General features: G+C 48.9%; 1 protein-coding gene across 7 annotated transcripts in view; it reads left to right on the forward strand.

Moving 5' to 3' along the window:
* The window catches only part of PLEKHG5 (pleckstrin homology and RhoGEF domain containing G5), a 114438-nt gene that overhangs the window by 60918 nt on the left and 31136 nt on the right, over window positions 1-22384 (forward strand). For 2 of the 7 annotated variants that reach the window (XM_078145723.1, XM_020974974.2), the window contains exon 1: window positions 17859-17972. The exons of 4 other annotated variants lie outside the window; for them this stretch is intronic. In XM_078145723.1, coding sequence (XP_078001849.1) covers window positions 17877-17972 — 96 coding nt within the window. In that variant the 5' untranslated portion in view covers window positions 17859-17876. Of the gene's footprint in view, window positions 1-9538; window positions 9685-17858; window positions 17973-22384 lie in introns of those variants that run through there. One more of the 7 variants, XM_078145725.1, reaches the window with a different exon arrangement.

The raw sequence follows: 22384 nt of genomic DNA on the forward strand, positions 1-22384 counted from the left end.
AGGGCCTCAGGCGGTACAGACACACGTGGACCATTACTTCTCTAGCTGTGAGATATCTCCATTTGGGGAACTTTGGGGTCAGGTCTCAGAGGGGTTAAGTGAGCCCAGCATTGGATAGGGAGAGAACCTCAGAGAAGAAGGGCCACAAAAGCCATTCCTGCCTTCAATGAGCCAGACCACAGATGTCTGTGTCTCAGGATTTAAGATGATGTTACTGTTCCTACCAACACCTCCCATGCCCTCTCCAGGATAGAGCTGATAGGGTGGCTTCTGCCCCCAGCCTTCTAGGCATTGGCCACAAAGGATAGGAGGGAAAGCACTTAACTAGGAGCCCACAGGCACCTGGGTTTGAATCCCACCTCAGATACTTACTAGCTGTGGGCCTGTGGACAAGTGAATTAACTGCTCTGTGTCTCAGTTTCCTCATCTGTACCAAAAAAAAAAAAGGAATAATAGAATCTACCTTGTAGGATCATTGTCAGGATAAAATGAGATAGGGACTAGATCAGCAATATCATTGATACAGGGAACTCCCAGGTGAAAAAACACCCTCTACTAGTTGAGATTGGCATCTTCTCTGAAATTTGTAGTCTTAGATCATCCATTTTTCACCTTTCTGGTGGCCTGGACCCCTTGGGCAGTCTGGTGAAGTCTGTGGACCCCTTTTCGGGATCATGTTTTTTAAATAATCGAAAGAAATCGTTCATTTCAGTTAGACATTAGTGAAAATAAATGAGTTCGTCTGTGAATCTTAGGTCAAGGACCCCTGTCTTAGAGAGTTGCCTCGAGCCCTTAGAGGCAAGGAGAGAGTTCACAGCCGGTGAAGATGCCCGGGGTGACAAGATGGAGGGTCATGGGGGAGGAAAGTCAGAGAGGTAGAAAATTTGTGAAAGGACTAGAAAGGCCGGAAGGGGCCGGGTTCTAAAGGGCTTTAAAAGTCAAAATGAGGATTTGTTTTAGAGCCATTTTTTTACAGATATTTGGAGGGGTTTGGGGGAGAGCTCAAGCAAGTCACTGCTTTTACTCCGCCATCTTGCCTCTGCCCCCTCCAAACAAAGGATTTTATATTTGATTCTGGAGGTAATAGGGAGCCACTGAGTTTATGGAGTAGAGGAATGACCTGTACTTTTTAGGAAATCATGTAAGAAGGAATAATTAGAGCTGACATTGACATGGCATTTTATTTACCACGAGCTTTGTACTTGTAATCTCAGCAGCAGGCCCAGGTTTGGTCCCTCACCATAAATGTAGCTGGAAGTGCCATACAAGGGAACACACATTAACTATTGGGATCAGAAGACAAGGATTCAGATCCTGCCTTTGATGTTTACTCCCTGTGTGACCTTGGCTACAAGCCACTTAATTATCATGGGACTTAGTTTCCTTATAAGTAAAATTAAGGGGTTGTAGACTGAATAGGGGAGAGGGGATGGTGTAATGACTCACAAGAAAACAACCACAATAATCATAATAGTTATATTTAAGAAGTTCTTTAAATGGATGCCTCCCAACACCCCTTGGATGTAGGGGCTGTTACTATCCCCATTTTACAGATGAGGAAACTGAGCCTGGAGTGAGGGGAAGTGACTTGCTCAGGGTCACACAGCTAGTAAGTATCTCAGGCAGGATTTGAACCCAGGCCTTCCTGATTCCAATGCACTGCTTCACCAACTGCCTGGGGTTAAAATCAAGGCTTTGCCACTTATACACGTGACCAATGACACATCACCTGAGTCCCAATTTCCTCTGTAAAATGTAGGGTTCTGACTAAATGATCTTTAGGGTCCCTTCTGAGGACAGTCCTGGCCAGGGTGGGTAGGTCCTGAGCAGTTTTATTCAATAAGCATTAATTAAGTGCCTGCCATGTGCTGAGCACTATGTTCGATTCTAAGGCTGGGATGCCAGAAAAGATACAGTTTTTGCGGTCAAGGAGATTACATTCTAGCACTAGACAGACAGTGTCATTCCCTAAGGGGGTGTAGAAGTGGACGGGTGGGGAGGGAGCAGCAAGCTTCACCCTGGTGATGAGGAAGGGGTAGGGTGGGGCCCTCATTAGCTGTTCTACTGAATTAACTGCTTTCTGACCACTCTCCTGAGCCTGGGGCCAGCTCCCTAATTCTCTTGATATTTGGAGTCCCAATGCTGGGACCTCCAAGGCTTTGGTCTAGAGCCTCACCCCTCACCCCAGACTAGACCTTCCTTTTGGTCAGCTACTCCTCTGGAGCTTTCCTGATTGGGCGTCTTCACCCTCTCCATCCCACTCCGAGGACCATTTTATGACAGTTAGAAGGGACTTTAGACCTCATCTAATTCAGTCCCTTCTTGGTTTTCTGGTGGACGTGGGAGGAAATTCCTTCCCCATGCAGATCACTACCTTGTCTGTGATGGAAAGTCTGAGAGATTTGCCTGAGAAGCTAAGTCCAGCTCACTCAGCCAATAGGTGTCAGGAACGTGACTTGAACCCAGGTCTCCCTGATTCTGCTCGAGGTTTCTGTGGACCACACCCTGGCTGCCTGTCATTTTACATATAAAGATACTGAGACCTCAGATCAGGAAACCAAGGTGAAATGATTTGCCACAGACTGTTGGGGGTGGAGAGAGAAGGGAATACACGTTTATTTATACAGAGCCTACAAGGTGCTAAGCACTTTACCAATATATCAGTTGTTTCCGCACAACTCCTATGATAGATGCTATTATCATTATTATTATCCCCATTTTACAGCTGAGGAAACAGGCAGACAGAAATTAAGTGATTTGCCCAGGGTCATATAGCTAGTGAGTATCTCAGGTTGGATTTGAACTTAGGCCTTCCTTACTCCAAGTTCAGTGCTTTATCCACTGTGCCATCTAGCTATCTGCAGGTAGTCAAGGAGTAGAGTTCACATTTGATAAACTACACCATTTCTTTTCTTTTTTTTTTTTGGTGAGGCAATTGGGGTTAAGTGACTTGCCCAGAGTCACACAGCTAGTGAGTGTTATGTGTATTTGAACTCAGGTCCTCCTGAATCCAGAGCTGGTGCTCTATCCACTGCACCACATAGCTGCCCCTAGAGTTCACATTTGAACCCAGGTTCTCTGCCTTCAGGGGCAGCTAGTTGGCATCATAGTGCAGAGTGGGCCTGGAGTCAGGAAGACTCATCTTCCTGTGTTCAAATCTGACTTCAGACACTTCCTAGTTGTGAGACCCTAGGCAAGTCACTTAACCCTGTTTGCCTCAGTTTCCTCATCTGTAAAATGAGCTGGAAAAGGAAATGGCAAACCACTCCAGCATCTTTGCCAAGAAAACCCAAGTGGGGTAACCAAGAGTCAGATACTACTGAACAATGAAAATACTACCTCCTGGTCATTAGATAATCTCAGATGCTCTTTCCAGCTCTCCAATTTTATGTTCCACGGTCCCCACCACCTCTGACATTCTGCATCTAGCTGGGGGATTTTACAGGAGATCAAAAGGACTGAAGGGAAGGCCCATTATCTCAAACCCAAAGAGGAGTCCCCTTCCTAGTTTTTGGGGGCAGAAGGTGTAACATGGCCCAGGCTCATCCAGCAAGTCTGGGGACACAGACTTGTGGCCTGGGTGGGATGTTGACATTGTCCTTCCTTTTCATGACATCACAGGGGGATGTCTCGACTTGCTCCTGAATTGGATTTAAGTGAGGCAGGTGGGACATAACCTCAGGCAAAAGGGATCAGTTGCTACTCAGGCTTCCAGTACTCCTACCATGCCCCTGCTGGCACGCTCCCTCCCCACCAGCCATAAATTGAGGCAAGAAAGCAGAATTAGAACCAGTAAGTACAAGTTATAGGGAGGCAGGGGTGTGCCAATTATTACATTTTTAGTGTGATCTTTTGCACCTTCGAATCAGCAAGTATTACAAATCAGAGTTTAATTGATGGTTTGGTGATGGAGAAAATTTGAATAATGAAGATTAAATTTAAAAGTGTTGCTTCTACACACTTTTTTGGGGGCTGGAGGAGGGGTGGAGCTGGTAGTTAAACGTTTACCAGCTCTTCATCGAGACAGACATTGACTCAAAATGCAGAAGAGCAATATGGCATCATGGATAGAGTGTAGGTCTCAGCATATAGGCTCTGTGACCCCGGGCAAATCTTTTCAGGCTTCATTTACCCCAGGCAGCACATAGAGGCACTGGTGGAGATAGAGGGGGTCTCCACAGTGGGAGCATCCCATACATGCTTCATGGGTAATAATAAGTTCCTTGTTCCTGGAAATATTCAAGCAGACAGCCTTCTCTGATGTGGGAGATTCTATAGAGGGGATTCTAACATGGGGAGCAAAGTTGGACTTTAAGAACTTTGAAAGTTTCTTCCAATTCTATGATTCTATGAGATTGGTCCCATTGCAGGCTGGGAGATCACTCCTCTGGGGGTGATGAGAGCCTGGACTAGGGTGGGGGCCTTTTCTACAGAGAGGAAGGGGTGGATCTAAGGGACATTGTGAAGAAAGAATCAGCAGGATGTGGGGACTGACTCCATGGGGTGGGACCCTTGGAAGGGAGAGGAATCAAATATAACGTCCAGGTTATGGGACTGGATAGTGGGAAAGGATGGTTCATAGCCAGAGGCTGAAGTGGGGTGGGAATGACAGTCTATATTGGGATCAGGGGAAGGAGAAAGGTGACCAGTTCATTTCTGGACATTGTTTTCTCGACAGTGCAGGGGAGTGGCCGGAATCAGGAAGAACTGGGTTCGAATTCAGAGTCAAATACTTACTAGCTCTGTGACCCTGGGTGCATCATGTAACCTCAGTTTCTTCATTTGCACAGTGGAGATAATAACAGCATCTTCTTCACTGGGTTATTCTTGAGTGTCAAATGAGATAAGGAACTTGAATCCCTCAGTAAGCCTTTAAGCACTGTGTAAATGCCAGCGATTTTAGGTAGTGACATAGGGTGCCCGACATCTGCTAGAGAAACAGGAAAGGAGTGAAATAGTAGAGGTGAGGCCTGGGGATGGAGATCAGGGCAAAGTTCACTTACAGACCCTGTAGATCTAGGGCTGGAAGAGATCCTGAAGGTCATCTGATCCACCCTGATGATCAGGGAACCATAAAAACTGAGACTTGGAAAGATTAACTGACTTGTTTGGGATTGCACAGCTAATAAACCTAGGTTTGAGCCTATTGTGGCTAACATTTGTATAGTGCTTCCTGTGTGCCCAAAGCTTTACAAATCATCTCATTTAATAATAATAACAATAGCTAGCATTTATATAGCACTTACAATGTGTCAGGTATTGTATTAAGCACTTTACAATTATTATCTTATTTGATCCTCACAATAATAATAAGGGCTAGTATTTATTATGGCATTGTAAGGGTTGCATAGTGCTTTACATATGTGACTTCATTTGGGCTTCACCATGACCCTGGGAAATAGATGCTTTTATTCTCCCTATTTTATAGATGAGGAAGAGGGTAAGTGACTTGCCCAGGGTCACACAAGCTAGTAAGTATCTGAGGAGGAATTCAAATTCAGGTTTTCCTGGCTCCAAATCCTAGACTCTAACCTAGCTAAGGTCGTCCTTATTCCAAGTTCAAAGCTTTTTTTTTTCTACAAAGAGCATTGGCCAAGGGTATACCATTCAGGGGAATACAGAGTCTCCAAACTGGAAGAGAAGTTGGGTTGGCCATCCACTCCAGCCTATGTTGGAAAAGGAAGTCCTTTGGTTGGGGGACAAATGGTGACCCAGCCTCCACTTGCAGGCCTCCAGTGGAAGGTGAAGGGCACTACCCCCAAGACAGCATCTTCTCCTTCTGCTAGTGCTAATTATTTGGAAATGTTTTCTTGACGTCAGGGCTAAAATTGCCTCTTGCAATTTGCATCATTTGCTTTTAATTTCATCTCCAGGGCCAAGCAGAAGAAAGCTAATGCTTCTTCAACCTGACAGCCCTCATATACTTGAAGGAAGCTTTGGGGCCCTCCCTTCTCCAGCCTAAACACCCCTAGGTCTCGTGTGGCATAACCTTTAGGACCTTCCACATTTGGTTGCCCTTTGTGAAATGAGACGTGCATATTAATATGACTTTTAAAGAAATTCTTGTTTTAAAGTCTAGAAAATTTCACTCTCCATAGCATTTAGAGAGGCACTGGACAATACTACTGTACTTGGGTTCAAATTTCAGATTATAATCATACTTCCTAGCTGTGTGATCTGGGGCAAATCACTTTTCTGAGTCTGTTTTCTCATCTGTAAAATGGAGATAATCCTGTCCAATCCAGCAAGCATTCATTAAGCACTAACTACATGTTGGACACAGTGCTCAGAACTGGAGATACAAAGACAAATATGCAAGGTTCCTGCTCTCAAAGAGCTGGCATTCTAATGGGGAGAGGAGATATTATATATATGTATAAACAGGTAAATACAGGAACAGCTAGGTGGTGCAGTGGATAGAGTTCCTGAAGTTAGGAAGACTCCTCTTCCTGAGTTCAAATCTAGCCTCAAGCACTTACTAGCTGTGTGACCTCAGGCAAGTCAGTTCACCCTGTTTGCCTCAGTTTCCTCATCTGTAAAGTGATCTGGAGAAGGAAATGGCAAATCACTCCAGCAACTTTACCAAGAAGACCCCAAATGGGGTCATGAAGAGTTGGGTATGACTGAAAATGACTGAACAACAACAAATATATACATGACAAGAGAGACAGTGTAGCACAGTGGGCAGAGACTTGTGGTCAGAACCAGAAAAACCTAGGTTCTAGTCGCACCTCTTACACATACTGACTTTGTGATTCTTGACAAGTCACTTAAAAGTCTTAGGCCACTGTCTAAGACTATTAGTTTAGACTGTTAGATGGTTCTGACCTGTCTTGGTAGAGGGACTTCCCTGATCCAGAAATTTCCTATGTCAATGAAATCCCAGGTGCAGCCCCTATCCCTTATATATCTGACACTTCAAGTTCAATAGGCAGGCCAGCTATATGTAAATACAGGTTAATAGAGGGAGGGGATCTTTGTGGGAGACTGAGGAGGCTATGAAGAAGAGGGTCTCCCCCTCCCCCCAAACCAGGTGTCCTTGTAAGTAAGGCCAGAAGGGGATGCCTGGCATGGGTTGGGGGGGAGGGGAACACAGGAGAGACAGAGATAGTGGAGGGAGAAGGAGAAGGAGACCGACAGGGCTCCTGGGTCATAGAATCACAGACCAATGATCTGAGGCTTCCCTGACACCAAGATTAGTGGAGTGGTGGTGGGAGTCAGCAGACCACAGACCCAAATAGTTTACCTGAGAGCCTTGCACCTAATCCCATTGCCTTAATGGTTAGGGATTTCAGATTTATCTCCCAGTCGGATAAGAGGCTAAGGATTGAGGCCACGGCTGACCTGGGAAACCTCTGCCGGTACCCAACTGCACTCCTACCTCTCTTTTAAAAAAAATACACCTCTACACTGTGTGTGTGTATGTGTTTTTGTGTGTGTGTGTGTGTGTGTGTGTGTGTGTGCATGTATATATTAGTTATCTTAAGAACCCCCCTCCCCCAGCAAACCTATCACTTCCCAATGATTTCCACACCTAAAGAACCCTTCCTTATAACAAAGTATAATTAAGCAAACCAAAACAACAGGTTGGCTGGATCTGATAACTAAATACCTCACTCTGCCCCTGTAGTCCACCACTTCTTTGCCCCGAAGTGCTAGTCTCAGGGTCTGAATTCTCTGAGGTCATGACTGTCCACTTCATTCATTGATCAGACTTCTGGTGTCTTTAAATCTCATCGATTTTCCTTTGTATTACCATGGTCATCATGCAAATGGTTCTCTTGCTTCAACTTGGTACTCTATCAAGTCATGCAAATCTTCCTAAGTTTCTCAGAATTCTTCTTATTTGTCATTGTTGGGACCTGATAACATTCCATTCCATTCACATACTACAATTTATTCAGCTACTTCCCCAACTGATTGTCACCAACTCTGCTACCATAAAAAGTGCTGCTAGAAATATTTCTATATAGCTGTGTACCCCAACCTCTTAGGGATGAGAGGGGACCCCAGAAGGCCAGTTTCCTGTGCCTCACAGCACTTGGTGGCCTGGGACTCCTCACGCTGCTCCTGTCCCCCACCCCATTTCCATCTCCACCAACAGTTTGGCCACAGGTTAAGGGGAGGGATGTTTTGTGAGTAGGAAGGAGATCATTCTGTAATATGGAAGTTGGTAAGGACCGACAATACAGGGTGGAGGGGATCCCTAAGGTAGCATCTTCAGCTTCCTAAGGAGACCCCCATCTCCCCAGTGGCACTCTAGGGTTCTGCCCCGACTTTTCCCCAGAGTGTGTATGGGACTGGGTGAACCCCAGGTAAGCGCTGGAGCTCACAGCCTCATAATCCCACACTCGATCTTCTTTTCCCTCTCCACTAAATGTGGGGGCCAGCTCGAGGGGCAGACTCGGCACTTGGCTGGGTGCCATTGGTGGTGGACCTTGATCTGGGGCCTGGGCTCCCATCCATCCACGCATTGTTATTTTAAACTTCGGCTGCTCCCCCCCCCCCACCCCGGGTGCTTCGTGAGGACGAGGAGTTAACCTGGAGTCACGAGCCTGTTTTCCCCCATCAACTCAGTGCCAGGGATAGGGTCAAAAGAAAGAAAAAGCAAAGAGTGGTTTGGGAGCACACAGGGAGAATTTCCAGGGCGCGGCCAGAGTGCGGTTAGAAAGGAGTTATTTATAGCCAGGGAGCGGAAATCTGGAGGGTCCGGGTGCAGGGCAGGGAGTGAACCAGGGAGCGAGCTGGCGCAACCGTCGGGGGCCTTCTCTGGGCTCCCAGGAGTCCTGCAGGCTGCCGGGGAGTGGGGCGGAGGCGAAGTCCTGCGCCCACCCACCTGCGCCACTCCAGCACTCCTACGCAGTGGTACTCAGCCTGAGGATGACCTTGTATTTGCGGTCCAGGCTCCCACCTGCCCCCTCCCCAGCAGCGATCGGGAGAGAAGTAGTCTCCAAGCCTTAGTGAAAGGCATTACTGGACGGTTGTTCCTTCTCCATGCTCTCCAGGTGTTCCCTTACCCCAAAGCATTTCTCTGTGTCTTATGTGTTAGAGGTTGAGGGCGGGGAAGAGGAGTCACGCCCTAGAAGCTTTCATCCCAGAGGCTGAGCCTGACGGCTACTCCTCAGTCCTGCCCGCGACAGCTAGCTGGGGGTTTCTCCCCTCTGGACACCCCTTCAGATGACAGCCGCATCCCTAGTCGCTTCTCCACGCGAAGAGTGCTGCAGAGCGGGCGGCGGGGGCTGCTTTGGAACCCAAGCGGGCAGCCCGAGCCTTCTCGCCGGGATCCCCGTGGGCTGTGGAAGATCACAGCCGTACCCCTGCCCACCTCTTCCTTTCCTGGTTGTTGCCCCGCGAAGCCCGGGCCCAGCCTTGTTCTTTCCACTCCCTGCACCCTTAATAAGTAGTACATTCCTCCTTCACTCCCATGCCCCGCAGGTGGTAGATCCCAACCGCGCTACCGTAATTACGAGGCTTGGCCTGGCGGCGAGGTGGCTCCCCGGGGGGAACCTAGCTCCTCCTCTTCCCCCTCCTCCCCTCCTCCCAAGCCTGGGGCTGCCACAAGGCTGAGTCTCAGCCCTAGCCTAGGGCGACCAGCTGGCCCCTCCGATACGGAGGAGGGAGGCTGGGAGAGGCTCCCACCATCACACACATCGCTGAGCCTGAACCTTGGGCTGGAAGCTGGGGGTGAGTAGGGGGTGGAAAGCAGACGTCAGGTAAAAGAGGAGGACCCGAGACCGGGAGGGGAACGTGGGAGGTAACTGGCTGAAAGCTGAAACGCCTCTGCACCCCGCCGACTTTTTATCTGGGAGTGGTAGAGGGACAGCGGGGTCTTTTTTTTTTGCTGATCTGGGGGCCTCTGGTTCCTAGTTGAGGTTAGGGACCGAGGCCGTGCCTAGTCAAAGGATTGACGCTCGCACCGGCACTGGCCTGGGTATCAGTTTATCTCTTGGCAGTGGGCACAAAACTCCTTTCCTCCAAACGGGGCATGTCTCTGCTGGGTTCCCTGAGGCTCTTCAGCTTCGCGGACACTGATTTTCCGTAGGGACCTTCCCTCTCTTTTGGCTGATAAGAAGCGTTTTAGGGGTCTCGGCTTAGGGTTGCTGTCTGGTTTTTCTGGTTGTTGGACCCCGAATCTCAATGCAGAACCAGTAGGGGGAGCCCGAGGAAGCGTTTTATGTAGGGTCAACCTGAAAGTGGCCACTATGGGAAAAGGAGTGTGATGGAGAAGCAGTGAGGAGGGGGTGGAAAAACATGAGGGTCCCACCTCTGACACAAGTTACAACCCCTGGGAGCCTTGGCTTCACCTGTGCTTTGTCATTGTGACCATTCCTACCAGAATTGTTAGTATCGATATGATACTTTCCATATGTTATCTCATTTGACCCTCTCTACAACCCTGGGAGGTAGATGCTATTTTTATCCCTATTTTACATGTGGGGAAACTGAGGTTGAGATCGCATAAATAATTAGCTCAGGGTCACAGAACTGATAAGTGTGTGAGGTCAAATTTGAACTCAGGTCCTTCTCCAAGACCAGTATTCTCTCCATGATATCACCTAGCTGTCAGAAATCAGTTGCTTTGCCAGTTTGGTAGGAGGATTTCAGTCTGCGAAACTGAGACAGTTTATTTTTACTACCTAATCCACAGAGCTATTGTAAGGGAAGTGTTGTAAACCTCAAATTAGACTTAAGGAGGAGTTCTTGTGCTTAGGCTCAGGCCTGGGCCAGTCACTTTCTTAAATAAATGTGAGCTGTCATGATAGAGACCTGGGCTGGAGGCAGGCAGTCCAGTATAATCCAGTCTGGAGATTCAGAGACAAACATTGTAGACTCTGTTCTTAAGGGGTTTACATTCTTCTCAGAGGGGGATGGTAGATTATTTGACTCAGAACCAGAAAGGAATTTAGGAACTTGAGGGTTATCTTTTTTTGGGGGGAGGGGGATTTAGGCAACGGGGTGAAGTGACTTGCCCAGGGTCACACAGCTAGTAAGTGTCATGTGTCTGAGGCTGGATTTGAACTCAGGGCCTCCTGAATCCAGGGCCGATGCTCAATCCACTGTACCACCTAGCTGCCCCCTTGAGGGTTATCTTGACCAACTCTCTCTCCTCTTTTCTCTTCCTTCCTTGCTTTATTTTTCTTTTCTTCCTTCCCTTCCCTTCCCTTCCCTTCCCTTCCCTTCCCTTCCCTTCCCTTCCCTTCCCTTCCCTGCCCTGCCCTTCCCTGCCCTTCCTTCCTTCCTTCCTTCCTTTCTTCCTTTCTTTCTTTCTTTCTTTCTTTCTTTCTTTCTTTCTTTCTTCTTTCTTTCTTCTTCTTCTTTCTTTCTTTCTCTCTCTCTCTCTTTCTTTCTCTCTTTCTTTCTTTCTTTCTTTCTTTTCTTTCTTTCTTGTCTTTCTTCCTTAGCAATGAGGGGACAAAGGCACAGAGAAATTGCATGTCTCGCCCCAGATCACACAGGGAGGAGGCAGAGCTGGGATTTGATGCTTCTCAGACTAGAAGCCACTGCCCAGCTGTTTGGTTGCTGCTTTCCCAATGCTTTCCCAATGCATGAAGCTTTCCCCACAGGTTTCCAGCTAAATGTCCTCCTTCCTAAGAGATTCATTCCCTATTTTACTCTTGCCTCAATCCCATCCCTAAGGGACCGCAGAGCACATCCTACTGAGTGAATCCAATCATATTTTCTCACTGTAACCAGAGGTCCTGCATTCAAATCCTACTTCCCTTAGTATGGGGCCTTCAGCAAGTTACTTAACCTCTGTGCCTCAGTTTCCTTTTCTGTAGAATGCAGAAGTTGGACTACACAACCTTGGAGTCCCCTTCCAGTCCCAGATCTTTGATGAAATAACAATGGCCCCATTCTATAGCCCTTCAGGATTTACAAAACACTTTCCTCACAACCTCCCCATGTGTTAGTGCCAGTATTATGAGCCCTATGCCCAAGTTCTCAGGGGGTAGTGAGGAGAAAAGCTGGAGTACACACCCAGACTGCTCAAAAGCAAATCCATTCTCTTTCTGTTCCCCTCTTCCTCCCCTTCCACCTCCAGGGCTGGACTGGAATGATTAGAGTTGAAAAAATCCAAGGGATGGCCCTCCAGCATTTATCTGTGTGCTCTGTACCAGACTCTGTGCTAAGCACCAGGATACAGAGACAGAAATGGAATGGTCCTTGCCATCATGGACTTAACTTCTTTTAAACCTCTCTGTTGTGCTAGGTGATGGGCATACAGAGATAAGAATGAAACCCCCCCCCCCCAACAAACCCAACCTTTTCTTACCCTGGAGAAGCTTACATTCTATCTGAAGAAACAGACGTGGAACTTAATAAAGGCAGTTTGAGGAGCATTAATGGGTCCAGGATGTGCTGAGTCCCTCGCCAGCCCCTTGGTGAGGTAGGGGAAGTGGTTGTTTGGTCATTTTTCAGTCATGTCTGACTCTCAGTGACCCCTTTTGGGTTTTCTTGGCAGAGATACTGGAGTGGTTTGCCATTTCCTCCTCCAGCTCATTTTACAGATGAGAAAACTGAGGCAAACAGGGTTAAGTGACATGCTAGTCACACAGCTAGTAAGTCTCTGAGGTTGGATTTGAATCCAGATCTTCCTGACTCCAGGACACGTTTCAGACTTTTGCTGAGGTGTATTTAGCTTGAGGGTTCTTTTCTTGGCCACTAGGTGGTGTCCTTTTTCTCCCTCCCTACACAACTCTACACAAGGTTTGGGAGCAAAGTTTCTGCCTACATCCTTTATCAACAGCCCAGGAGGACCAGAGCCTTGTGCACGTGGCATGTAGAGGGTACCCAGGCAGAAGGGAGCATTCAGCAGGCAGGGCCCTGTGTAGTGGTTTCTCTGGGGACATTACATCCTAAAGAGACCAGAGGTATGCCTACCTCTGGCTGTGAGTGGGATAGCTTCTCTCTCAGCCCTGCTAGGTCTTGAGTCACTGAACTGGACAGAAGATCTCCAGGAATAAAGTCTCCAAGTTCTTTTTGCAACCTGGCATGTGATGGAGACAACAGCCAGGCTGCATTGGAGCTAGACTTACATAGACTAGGAGTTGAGTTATAGGAACATAGGTCTGTCTAGGCCTAGAAGGGACCTCAGAGGCCATCTTTACTTAGGAGGATACTGAGACCCAGAGAGAGATGTGTCAGGGGTGTGCTGGAACTTGTTCCAACTGGCTAGTAGATTGTTACATTTTCTGTATGAACCTTTACACCTTGGCAAAGGCTACAAATCAGAGCTAGATTTATTGTTTAATAATGTAGTATTTTTATTTTTTTTTAGGCAATTGGGGTTAAGTGACTTGCCCAGGGTCACACAGCTAGTTAGTGTTATGTGTCTGAGGCCAGATTTGAACTCAGGTCTTCCTGAATCCAGGGCCAGTGCTCTATCCACTGTGCCACCTAGCTGCCCCCTAATAATATAGTATTAAGCCTGGAATGTGTCATGCTTTTAGGAGAACTGGTTGTTAAATATTTATCAGCACACTGATGGATATGGCTTGCCCAAAATCAAGTTTATAAATGGTAGAACTGGGATTTGAAGCTAGGACCTTTGCCTTAAGAGCCAAGACTTTTCCCACTATGTCATTGTACCTTGGTGTGTGTCTGCATCTTGGAAAAGAGATCAGGATGAGACCTATTTCTGTTGAGGATGCCACCATTTTTGCAGTGGCCCAGGTTTGCAACTGATGAGCCATTCCTGACTCCTCTCCCTCACCCCCCACATCTAATCAGTTGCTGTCTTGTCAATTCTCTCTTGACAACATCTCTTGTATACATCTTCTTTCCACTTAGACAGCCCCCACCTCATCATCCCTTGTCTGTACTAGCTCCTGGTATGATTTTCTGGCCTCAAATATTGCCCTTCTGTTCTCCAATCCATCCTCCAGACAGCTGTCAAAATGATCTTCCTAGGGCACACCAGTGTGACAGTGTCACTCTTCTCAAAGTCTCCAGTGGCTCCCCATTGCCTCTAAGGTTAAATGATCAGCCTGGCATTTGAAAGGCTAGAACCTGGATCCAACCTAGGTTTCCAGACAGATTTCATGTTAGTAGTGCCTTTCATATATTCTTATGTTCCAGCCAGCCCTGCCTCCTGTTTCTGAACTAGAGATTGCATTTCTTACCTCCTAGGAGGGTCAGAGGACCAATCCAGTCACTCCCTCTCTCTGGCCTCAATTTCCTCATCTGTAAAATGGGCTGGAGAAGGAAATGGCAAACCACTCCTCTGTCTTTGCCAAGGAAACTCCAAATGGGGTCACAAAGAGTTGGAAATGACCAAACAGCAAAACAAGGAGGCTGGTACCTAGTGTTTAATGTATGTTACATTACATTTCTAAGGCCTAATCCAATCTAGATGAGTCTCTGGCTTTTAGGTTAAAGGAAAGGGAGATGAGAATTAGCAAGTGACTTATTCTGGGGCTCAGAGGGACTGATCAGGGCTGTTTCTGACTGTGGAGGGAACTGGAGAAAGCATAGGGTAGACAGAGCTGATAGTCTTAGGACTTTTATTAGAAGGTAGGGCAGGGAATATTTTTTGCTTTTTCTTTGTATCACTAGTATCTAACGGCTGGCACATCGAAAGCCCTTATTAAATACTTGCTGATTGGCTAATTCTGAGAACCACCTGGGTCCAAAAATGGACCGAGCTGTCCTTGGGGGAAGGGAAGGTCAGGCTGGCTGAAAGGGCTCTCAAAGGCCATCTGGTTTAACCTCCTCATCATAAAGAGACCTGCCCAAAGTTACATAAGGTAAACAGTGACAGAGGTAGGATTTGAATCCAGGTCCACTGACTCAATAGCTGATGCTCTTTCTACTGTATCCTCTGGCCAAGTCAACAAATATTTATTAAGCACCTATTATGTGTATTCAAGGCAACTGATTCCTGCTCAAATAGGTAATGGCCTTGATGCCACTCAAAGATTTTGCGATTTTTTGTTCTTACCTAAGACCCCTGGATACTATGCAGCTAAGTAAGTGGATAGAGCACTGGTCCCGGGAGTCAGGAAGACCTGAGTTCAAATCTTGCCTAGGACACTTACCAGCTCTGTGACCCCTGACCAAGGCACTTACCCTGTCTGCCTCAGTTTCCACAACCTGTAAAGTAGGGATAATAACAGCACCCACTTTCCAGGGTTGTACTTAGCAAAGTGTTTGGCACATGGTAGATGCTTAATGTTTGTTCCTTTCTTTACTATGCCCTACCCAGGGGAAATCAGTCCTTCAGAATCAGATCCAACCTTCTCTGTACCTGTTTTCCCCATCCATACTGAGGATGGGAAGTCTCCAGGAGGTTGACTCTGGCACAGAAGCCTTTTCATGCCCTCCACTAACACTTTTAAACTCTGGGCCTTTTCCCCAGGGATCTTTGGGCTATGGAGGACAAAGGCTGGAGGGTAGGGGGGAAGGTGTACAAGAGTCCTGAGTCACTGTCTTCAATCTCTACCTGTAGTGTGGAAGCCCAAAAGCATAGGGAATTGGGGGGGGGGCCTGGGAAGGCAGGGTGCTCCTTTCCTGGAGATTTCATTATTCATCTAGAGAGATCTGGTTTCTAGGTATCAGTTCCAACAAGTTGGCCCTGACTCATGAGTAGGGAGCTGAGGCCTGAGTCCTGATATCCCGGGGAGACTCCTCCCTTCCCCCCAGATCACCCTTACACCAACAGTGGTCTACTCAGACCCCCTGGCATCTTGTCTGCTGGGCTCCAGCCACAGTGTGGGCACAGACAAGCCCAGCCCAGGTTCATTAGCTAATTAGTGCCCCAGTTCTCTCAGGAAGAGGGGGAGGGGCAAGCCGGGTCTGGGTAACGTTATCCTCAGGCACAGGAGAAGATGGAGATCAAAGGAGGCAGAACCCTGGAGCCCCAGGCTCCCAGTCTCTGGCGCCCTGGCTAGGTCTCCTGAGTGCCCCTGGGCGGTGCGTGTTGGGGGGAGCCCCATTCCCCAGCTGGCTGTGAGCACTGCGAGGCCCACGTGCCCCCAGGTCGGGAGTTAGGCGGGTGCAGTCCTTCCTCCTCACCTCCCCCTTCGGAGCAGAAGCAGTGGTGGAGGGCTGTGACTCAGAGAGGCTGGAGGTGAGGGAGGATATGACTCCCGCTGGGGCTCGAATTCCCAGCTGAGCGCACGCAAACAATGAGGCACCCCTTCCTCCACTTCAGGCCCTGGAGGCGGGGCTGTGCTTCCCCCTCCGCTAGACCTCGGGCCCCAGGGACCTCTTTTCCCACCCCTGCAGTCACCAGTATGAACTGGAGGATGTAAAGGGGTAGAGGAGCTGATGCCCAGGAATGTCTCCATCATCTCCCCCCTCCTCCAGCGCGTAGAGCCGGCCGCTTCCCTCCTAGTCCGACGGGAGACGCCGGCCGCTTCCCTCCTAATCCGACGGGAGACCCGAGGCTCTGGCTTCGCACCTCTTGCTTCCAGGACTAGCCTGGACGGGCCCAGGCTTGCCAGGCCTCAGTTCTTCCCTCACCCCGACCCCTGCAGGCAGTCTGGGCAGGAAGAGGGCGGGCCGCGGGCCGCACTGTCTGTGCCCTGGAGTCAGATCCCCTTTCCCCAGGCAGGTCCGGGGTTGTGGGCTCCTTCTGTTTGTCCACCAGGTTGCAGAAAGCATGCTGTCCCCTGGGAAGAGCAAGGAGATGGGCTAGGATTCCCCAGGCAGAAATCGGGGCGTCACTCCGCAGTTCTCTGGTCACTCCGGGGCCGGGGATTTTCCGCCAACCCGCCCCCTTCCCTTAAGTTGGGGGAGGAGGAGTTACTCACTGCCCAGGGGCCGGCGCGGCCCTTCCTGATCCCCTTCTCCTGTTCCCTCCCTCCCCAACCCAGTACAGGGAATGACAAAAAGCGCAAGGCAGACGCTGGGAGGCCCTGGTCGCTCATAAGCCTCCCTCACATCTTATCTTCAAAGGGGCTCATCACCCTCGGCGTCAGGGGATACATTAGTCAGTCCTGCCACTGGGCTAGGGAGGAAGTATTTGTAGTGGTAGTTGCTGTTCTGGCGCTGGGTCCAGATCCTAGGGCGCATCCCCGATATCATCCAGGCCCCTGGTCGCCCTGAACCAGTGTCTGGGTGGAGGAGGCGCATTGAGATCTGAGGTCAAAGCTAGGGCAGCTGTTCTGCGGTGGGAGGGACCCGTGGCTCCTTTTCCGGCAGGCCTGTAGACACTGGATGGGGAAAGATGCCCTGGGTCAGGACCTGGCCTCATAGTTCCCAGACCTAGAATTAAAGGCTTAGGAGCTTGGGGGCGGAAGACTTAACTGATTTGGAGGAGGGGTGCTGCTGAGACCCCTGACTCTCCTGCTGTTCCATCTGGCTTCCCCATAGCAAACATCTCTCCCATCGGCTTTCTTAGTATAGATGAGGAGGTAGGGATGGCTGTGAGACCCACCTGGGCACCCGGTGCCCCCTGGCGGACGGTGAAGCCGTGGGACATACCTTTAACCTGTTTCGGGAGGCGAGGGAGCCTGGAGAGTGAGGTGCCCCAGCCTTAGACCCTGGGGAAAGCCCAATTTTGGACCTAGGGAATTCCCTCCCTGCCCTGGCTGGGACCCTGAAAACCCTCCTGTCTCTTATGCCGGTCCCTCCCCCTTTATCCCTGGCCTTTCTTTGTCTTTTTCTCCTACCCCCAGCACTGCCCTTGCTTGCCCCCCTCTATCCCTGTCTCTCCAGCTTCTCCCCTCGGAGAAGGGCCCCATCCCTGGCAGTGAGGGAGCCAGGTCTCCCGGGGTTGGGCCGAGTTCAAAGGCAGAGCGGGTGACCCCAGGGGGCCTGGCCGGGGCTGGGGGCGGGAGCGTGCAGTACAATGGCAGGAAGCGGGGGCAGCAGCATTGTCCGCAGCCGCAGCCGCCGCCGCCGGCGTAGACGCTGGCTTCCCTGTCCTTGCCATGGGGACGGGCCACGGAGTCTCGGGAAAGCTCAGTCCAGGGCTGTGCTCGCCTCTACTTCCTCAGCCTAGGGACGCAGGGGGCTGCAAAGACCAGGTAGGGGAAGGAGGGCGGCACCGCTCCTGGGTCTGCCGCTGCTTCCTTATCTACTCCCCACCCTGGACCTCCTCTAGGTCTAATCTCAGCTCCTAACTACCAGGGGCTGCTGGACTGGGGAATTCAGGGAAGAAACTGACCGTCATTCACAACATGCCACACCATCTGGGCCCCTAGGGCCCAAGATCTAGTGACTCCTGAAGGACCATTCCAAGCGCCTCGGATCTGGATGGGGGTGGGGTTTGGGATCAGCCATATGCTGGGGGCAGGGCAGTAGAGTGGACCTGGGTGGTGAAGAGAATTTAGGCGGTGGACAGCTTTGTCAGTACATCCTGTCTTTTGTCAGGATGTGGCCACAAGAGGACACGGCCTCTCCCCTGGGTTGTTTCTTCCCTGTCCCTGCCCACCCCACCCCCTGGCCCACGGGGAGGCCTCTCCTTGGGCTGAATGGGAGCCAAGGTCTTTGTGGGGCTGGGAGATCAGGAGTGCCCAAGGAAGTATGAGTGTGTTTGCCAGTGTGAGAAAGTGAGGGGCTTCCCCTTGACTCTGTGAAAGAGTGGATGGGCTTGACCTTTATGTACATGGGTGTAACCTGGGAAAGCTGACTTTCCTCTACCCTCTACCCATCGTGCTTTTTCCTCCTACTGAGCCATAGCCCTTTCCCCACTTTGCTGCTCTCAGTTTCTGCGGAGTGGGTCTGCTCGGTGACCTTTGCCCTGGAGGGTCCATATAACCAAAGCCATCCCTTCTGAGGTCATTTTCTGTCTACTCTGTGTGTTGGGAGGTGTTGATTTTCCCACTAGACTCTAAGTTCTTTGAGGGCAAGGGACGTTTTTTTTCCTTAGCAAAGTGCCTAGCAGGTAGTAAAGACTGAAGGCTTAATACAAGTAAATGCTTGTTGGTGGATTGAGCTCATCATTATCACGGTCTCTCCCTGGCAGTATTCCCAGCATCCCCCCCCCCTTTTCCCTACAGCAGGGTTCTAGAGGCTGCTACAATTCTCATTCCCAGATCTCAGCTTGCCTTTAGGCTGGAGACGAAGTGGTCGGAAGTTTTATCTGTGCTGGGGTCTGCAAGCACAGGGACTTCAAGGTCCATGTAGCTCTACTATGTCATCCCTCCTGCAGGGCTGGTGTGGGACACTTGGCCACTGGCCATCCCTGGGGGCCCTCCACACCCCCTATTGTTTCTTTTGTTTATTCCACTAACTGAAGCTTTGTGACTCTTCTAGGGTCAGGGACAGAGGTTCAGCTGGCTTCTGCCTGCGCTGCTCTCTCCTCTCCATCTCCCCCCACCCTCATCTCCCCTCACCCCTTTCCAGGGCGCAGAGGTTTCCAGGCAATCAGCCTGGGCTAGATTTTGTGTGTGGGAGGGGCTGACAGGCACTGCCCGGTCTGAATACCCTCCTCCTCTTTGCCATCCTTTTCTGCCTCGGCCTCAGAGCAGCTGTGCCCAGATGTGCACTCCTTCTGACCCCTAGCAGGGGACTGATGCCATTCAGAGTTCAGTGACCCCTGGTGCTCTGTAGTCTGGGGAGAAAACTTGGCCTCCACTTTGTGAAATGCAGAGTTTCCACCCAAGGGTTTGGGTTTCGGTAAATGGCCTTCTCCCAGCGTTCCCTGACCTTACTCGCTGAGATCTCCAGCAGAGGTTATTAACCCTTTTTTTGTGTATTGTGAATCAATCTGATGAAGTGTATTTATCTTTTTTTCTGAGAATTGTTTTTTTTATTTTTTTTTAGTTTTCAGTATTCACTTTTATAAGATTTTGAGTTCCAGATTTTTTTTCTCCCTCCCTCCCTTCCCCCCTCTCCAAAATAGTAAGCAATCTGATATAGGCTGTACATGTACAATCATTAAACATATTTCCGGAGAGAATTATGTTTCTAAATGGATAAAAGAAAATACATAGGACTATCAATGAAACCAGTTATACAGTTACAAAATTTTTAAAAAAGCATGTTCACAGACCTTCAGGTAAAGAATATCTGTCCTCCATCTTGCTAGGCCAGGAGCCCTGCAGAGGGGCTTTAAAAACCTGGGCGGGAGCCATCTTGCCTAGGTGAGTAAGCTAGGAAGCAGGAACTGGATTGGGGGGGATAGAGAAAGATGGCTCTTGGGATTACAGTTGTGTATAGCAGTGTATAGAGTTCTATTGATGCAGAAGGACCCTCCAGGTAAATTGTAAGCTCCTTAAGGACAGGGACAGTTTCATTTTTTGTTTTTTTTTTTTATCCCCAGTGCCTAGTAAAGTGCTTGGCACACAGTAAGTGCTTAATAAATGCTTATTAATGGATTGTTTTTCCTGAAAAGTAATATGAAAAATGGAATTTTAAGCAATTGTTGATGCAGTAGGAAGAATCCTTGATTGGGAGTATAGAGACCCAGTGTCCCATCCATCCCCCCACCTCCTAACCCCATTACCTCTGTGACTTTGGGCAAGCCCCCAGGTCTGCTTTATCCAGCTGCTGGTTGGAATGTAGCCTTCTTGCCGGTGGGGAATGCTTCTTTGATTGTGTCTGTGTCCTGAGCACTGAGCTCAGGTAATAGGCATTTTACAAATACCTGTTGATGGACTGGACCCATTCTATGAGTCTGAATTTGTGGTCTGCAGTGGGAAGGGCCTTGGATTTGAGATTCTGGTTCTTTTTCCAGCTCTAACTTTTTGTGATATATACATACACACACATATACATGCATATATACACATATGTGTGTATGTGTATATTTATTTCTATAAAGTGTAAACTTAAATTGTGAGGACCTGGTCAATGGAAGTTAGGCCACTAAATAACAGCACCGAATGGATGGTGTATGCCATCAGTTATCTCAACAAACATATATTAAGCATCTACCACACACAAGGTCTTATTAAAATAAAACGTGGTCCCTGCCCTCTAGGGCCTTATGGTCTTGGTAAGTACTAAGGGAGGTAGAGAAAATGGAAGATCAGAGGAGTCACCAAGGAAGTCCTCCTAGAGGAAATGGACCTTGAAAACTAGAGTGGGCAAGCTTAAACCACACTAAGACTCTTTTTTTTTCATTTGGAGAGGCAATTGGGGTAAGTGACTTGCCCAGGGTCACGCAGCTAGTATTATGTGTCTGAGGCTGGATTTGAACTCAGGTCCTCCTGACTCCAGGGCTGGTGCTCTATCCATTTTGCCATCTAGCTGCCCCTCACACTAAAACTTTTGGGGACAGAATTTATGGGTATGTATGCACACACACACACACACACACACACACACACACACACACACACACATATATTGTTTAAAACTTGTGGTGGGGGGCGTCTTGGTGTAGGGAACTCCTCCGTTGAAGAAACTCCCTCTGACAATGCAAGTCTACACCTGAGTCTTAGAAAGTTGCCTGGAATGGCGAGAGATTCAGTGACTTGCCTGGTGTCACATGGTTACCAAGAGTCCGGGGAAGGACTTAAGCCTAGGCCTTTTGGTTCTGGGCAGGCTGTTTGCATCCTAGCACCCACCACCTCCCGGCATGGGGCCTCTGCAGGTTTTCTTAAGAATGGGTCTTGGTTGTTGCCGGGTCTCTGTCCAGCATTTTGGGCTCTGGCCTTTGGAGAGGGAAGGGAAGAGGCCAGGCAGGGTCACCTGGAGTTCACCTTTACGTACTCTTCCTTCCTTCCCTCCCTTCCTTCCTTCCTGCTCCTTGGGATGATTTCCTCACGAGCAGGCACGTGGTGGATACAGGGCAGTGAGTAATGTCCTCCCTCTCTCCTTGCCTGCAGCCTGCTCCAGGCTTCAGGGCCCACTTCCTTGGTGACTCCTCTGATCTCCCCTTTCCTCTCCCTGCCTTAGTACTTACTCCCCATACCGTAAGGCCCTAGAGGGCAAGGACCAGGTTTTATTTTAAAGGGACCTTGCATGTGGTAGGTGCTTAATAAATGTTTGTCAAAATACTTGATTGTTTACACCTTCCATTTGTTGTTATGTTATTTACTGGCCTCATTTCCGTTGGCTAGGGCCTTGATTTAAGCTATTCGGTGTTATCTCTCTCTCTCACACACACACACACACACACACACACTTACAATGTCTCAAAGTCTTCTTGCAGTTTTAAACTATTAAAGCCTAAGACACCCTGTAAGCATGTGTGTATATGTGCATGTGTTATGGGTATATGTCTTATATATACATGCACATGTGTATATTCATGTAGGTATATGCACACATATTCATGGTATATATGCATGTACATATAGTTGTCCATAAACATGTGTCCTACATGTCTGTGTATATATACTTAGGGTTTCTATATAAAATATGTGTGTATATGATGTATACACACGTATATATGTATGCATATGTGTATATGTGTGTATACACACACACAGACTATACCCAGACAGCAGGGTGTAGTGCCATACTTGGAGTTGAGAAGACCCAGATT

Source organism: Phascolarctos cinereus, unplaced genomic scaffold (genome assembly GCF_003287225.1).
Source record: "Phascolarctos cinereus isolate Bilbo 61053 unplaced genomic scaffold, phaCin_HiC Scaffold_726;HRSCAF=1367, whole genome shotgun sequence".
Lineage (NCBI taxonomy): Eukaryota > Metazoa > Chordata > Mammalia > Diprotodontia > Phascolarctidae > Phascolarctos > Phascolarctos cinereus.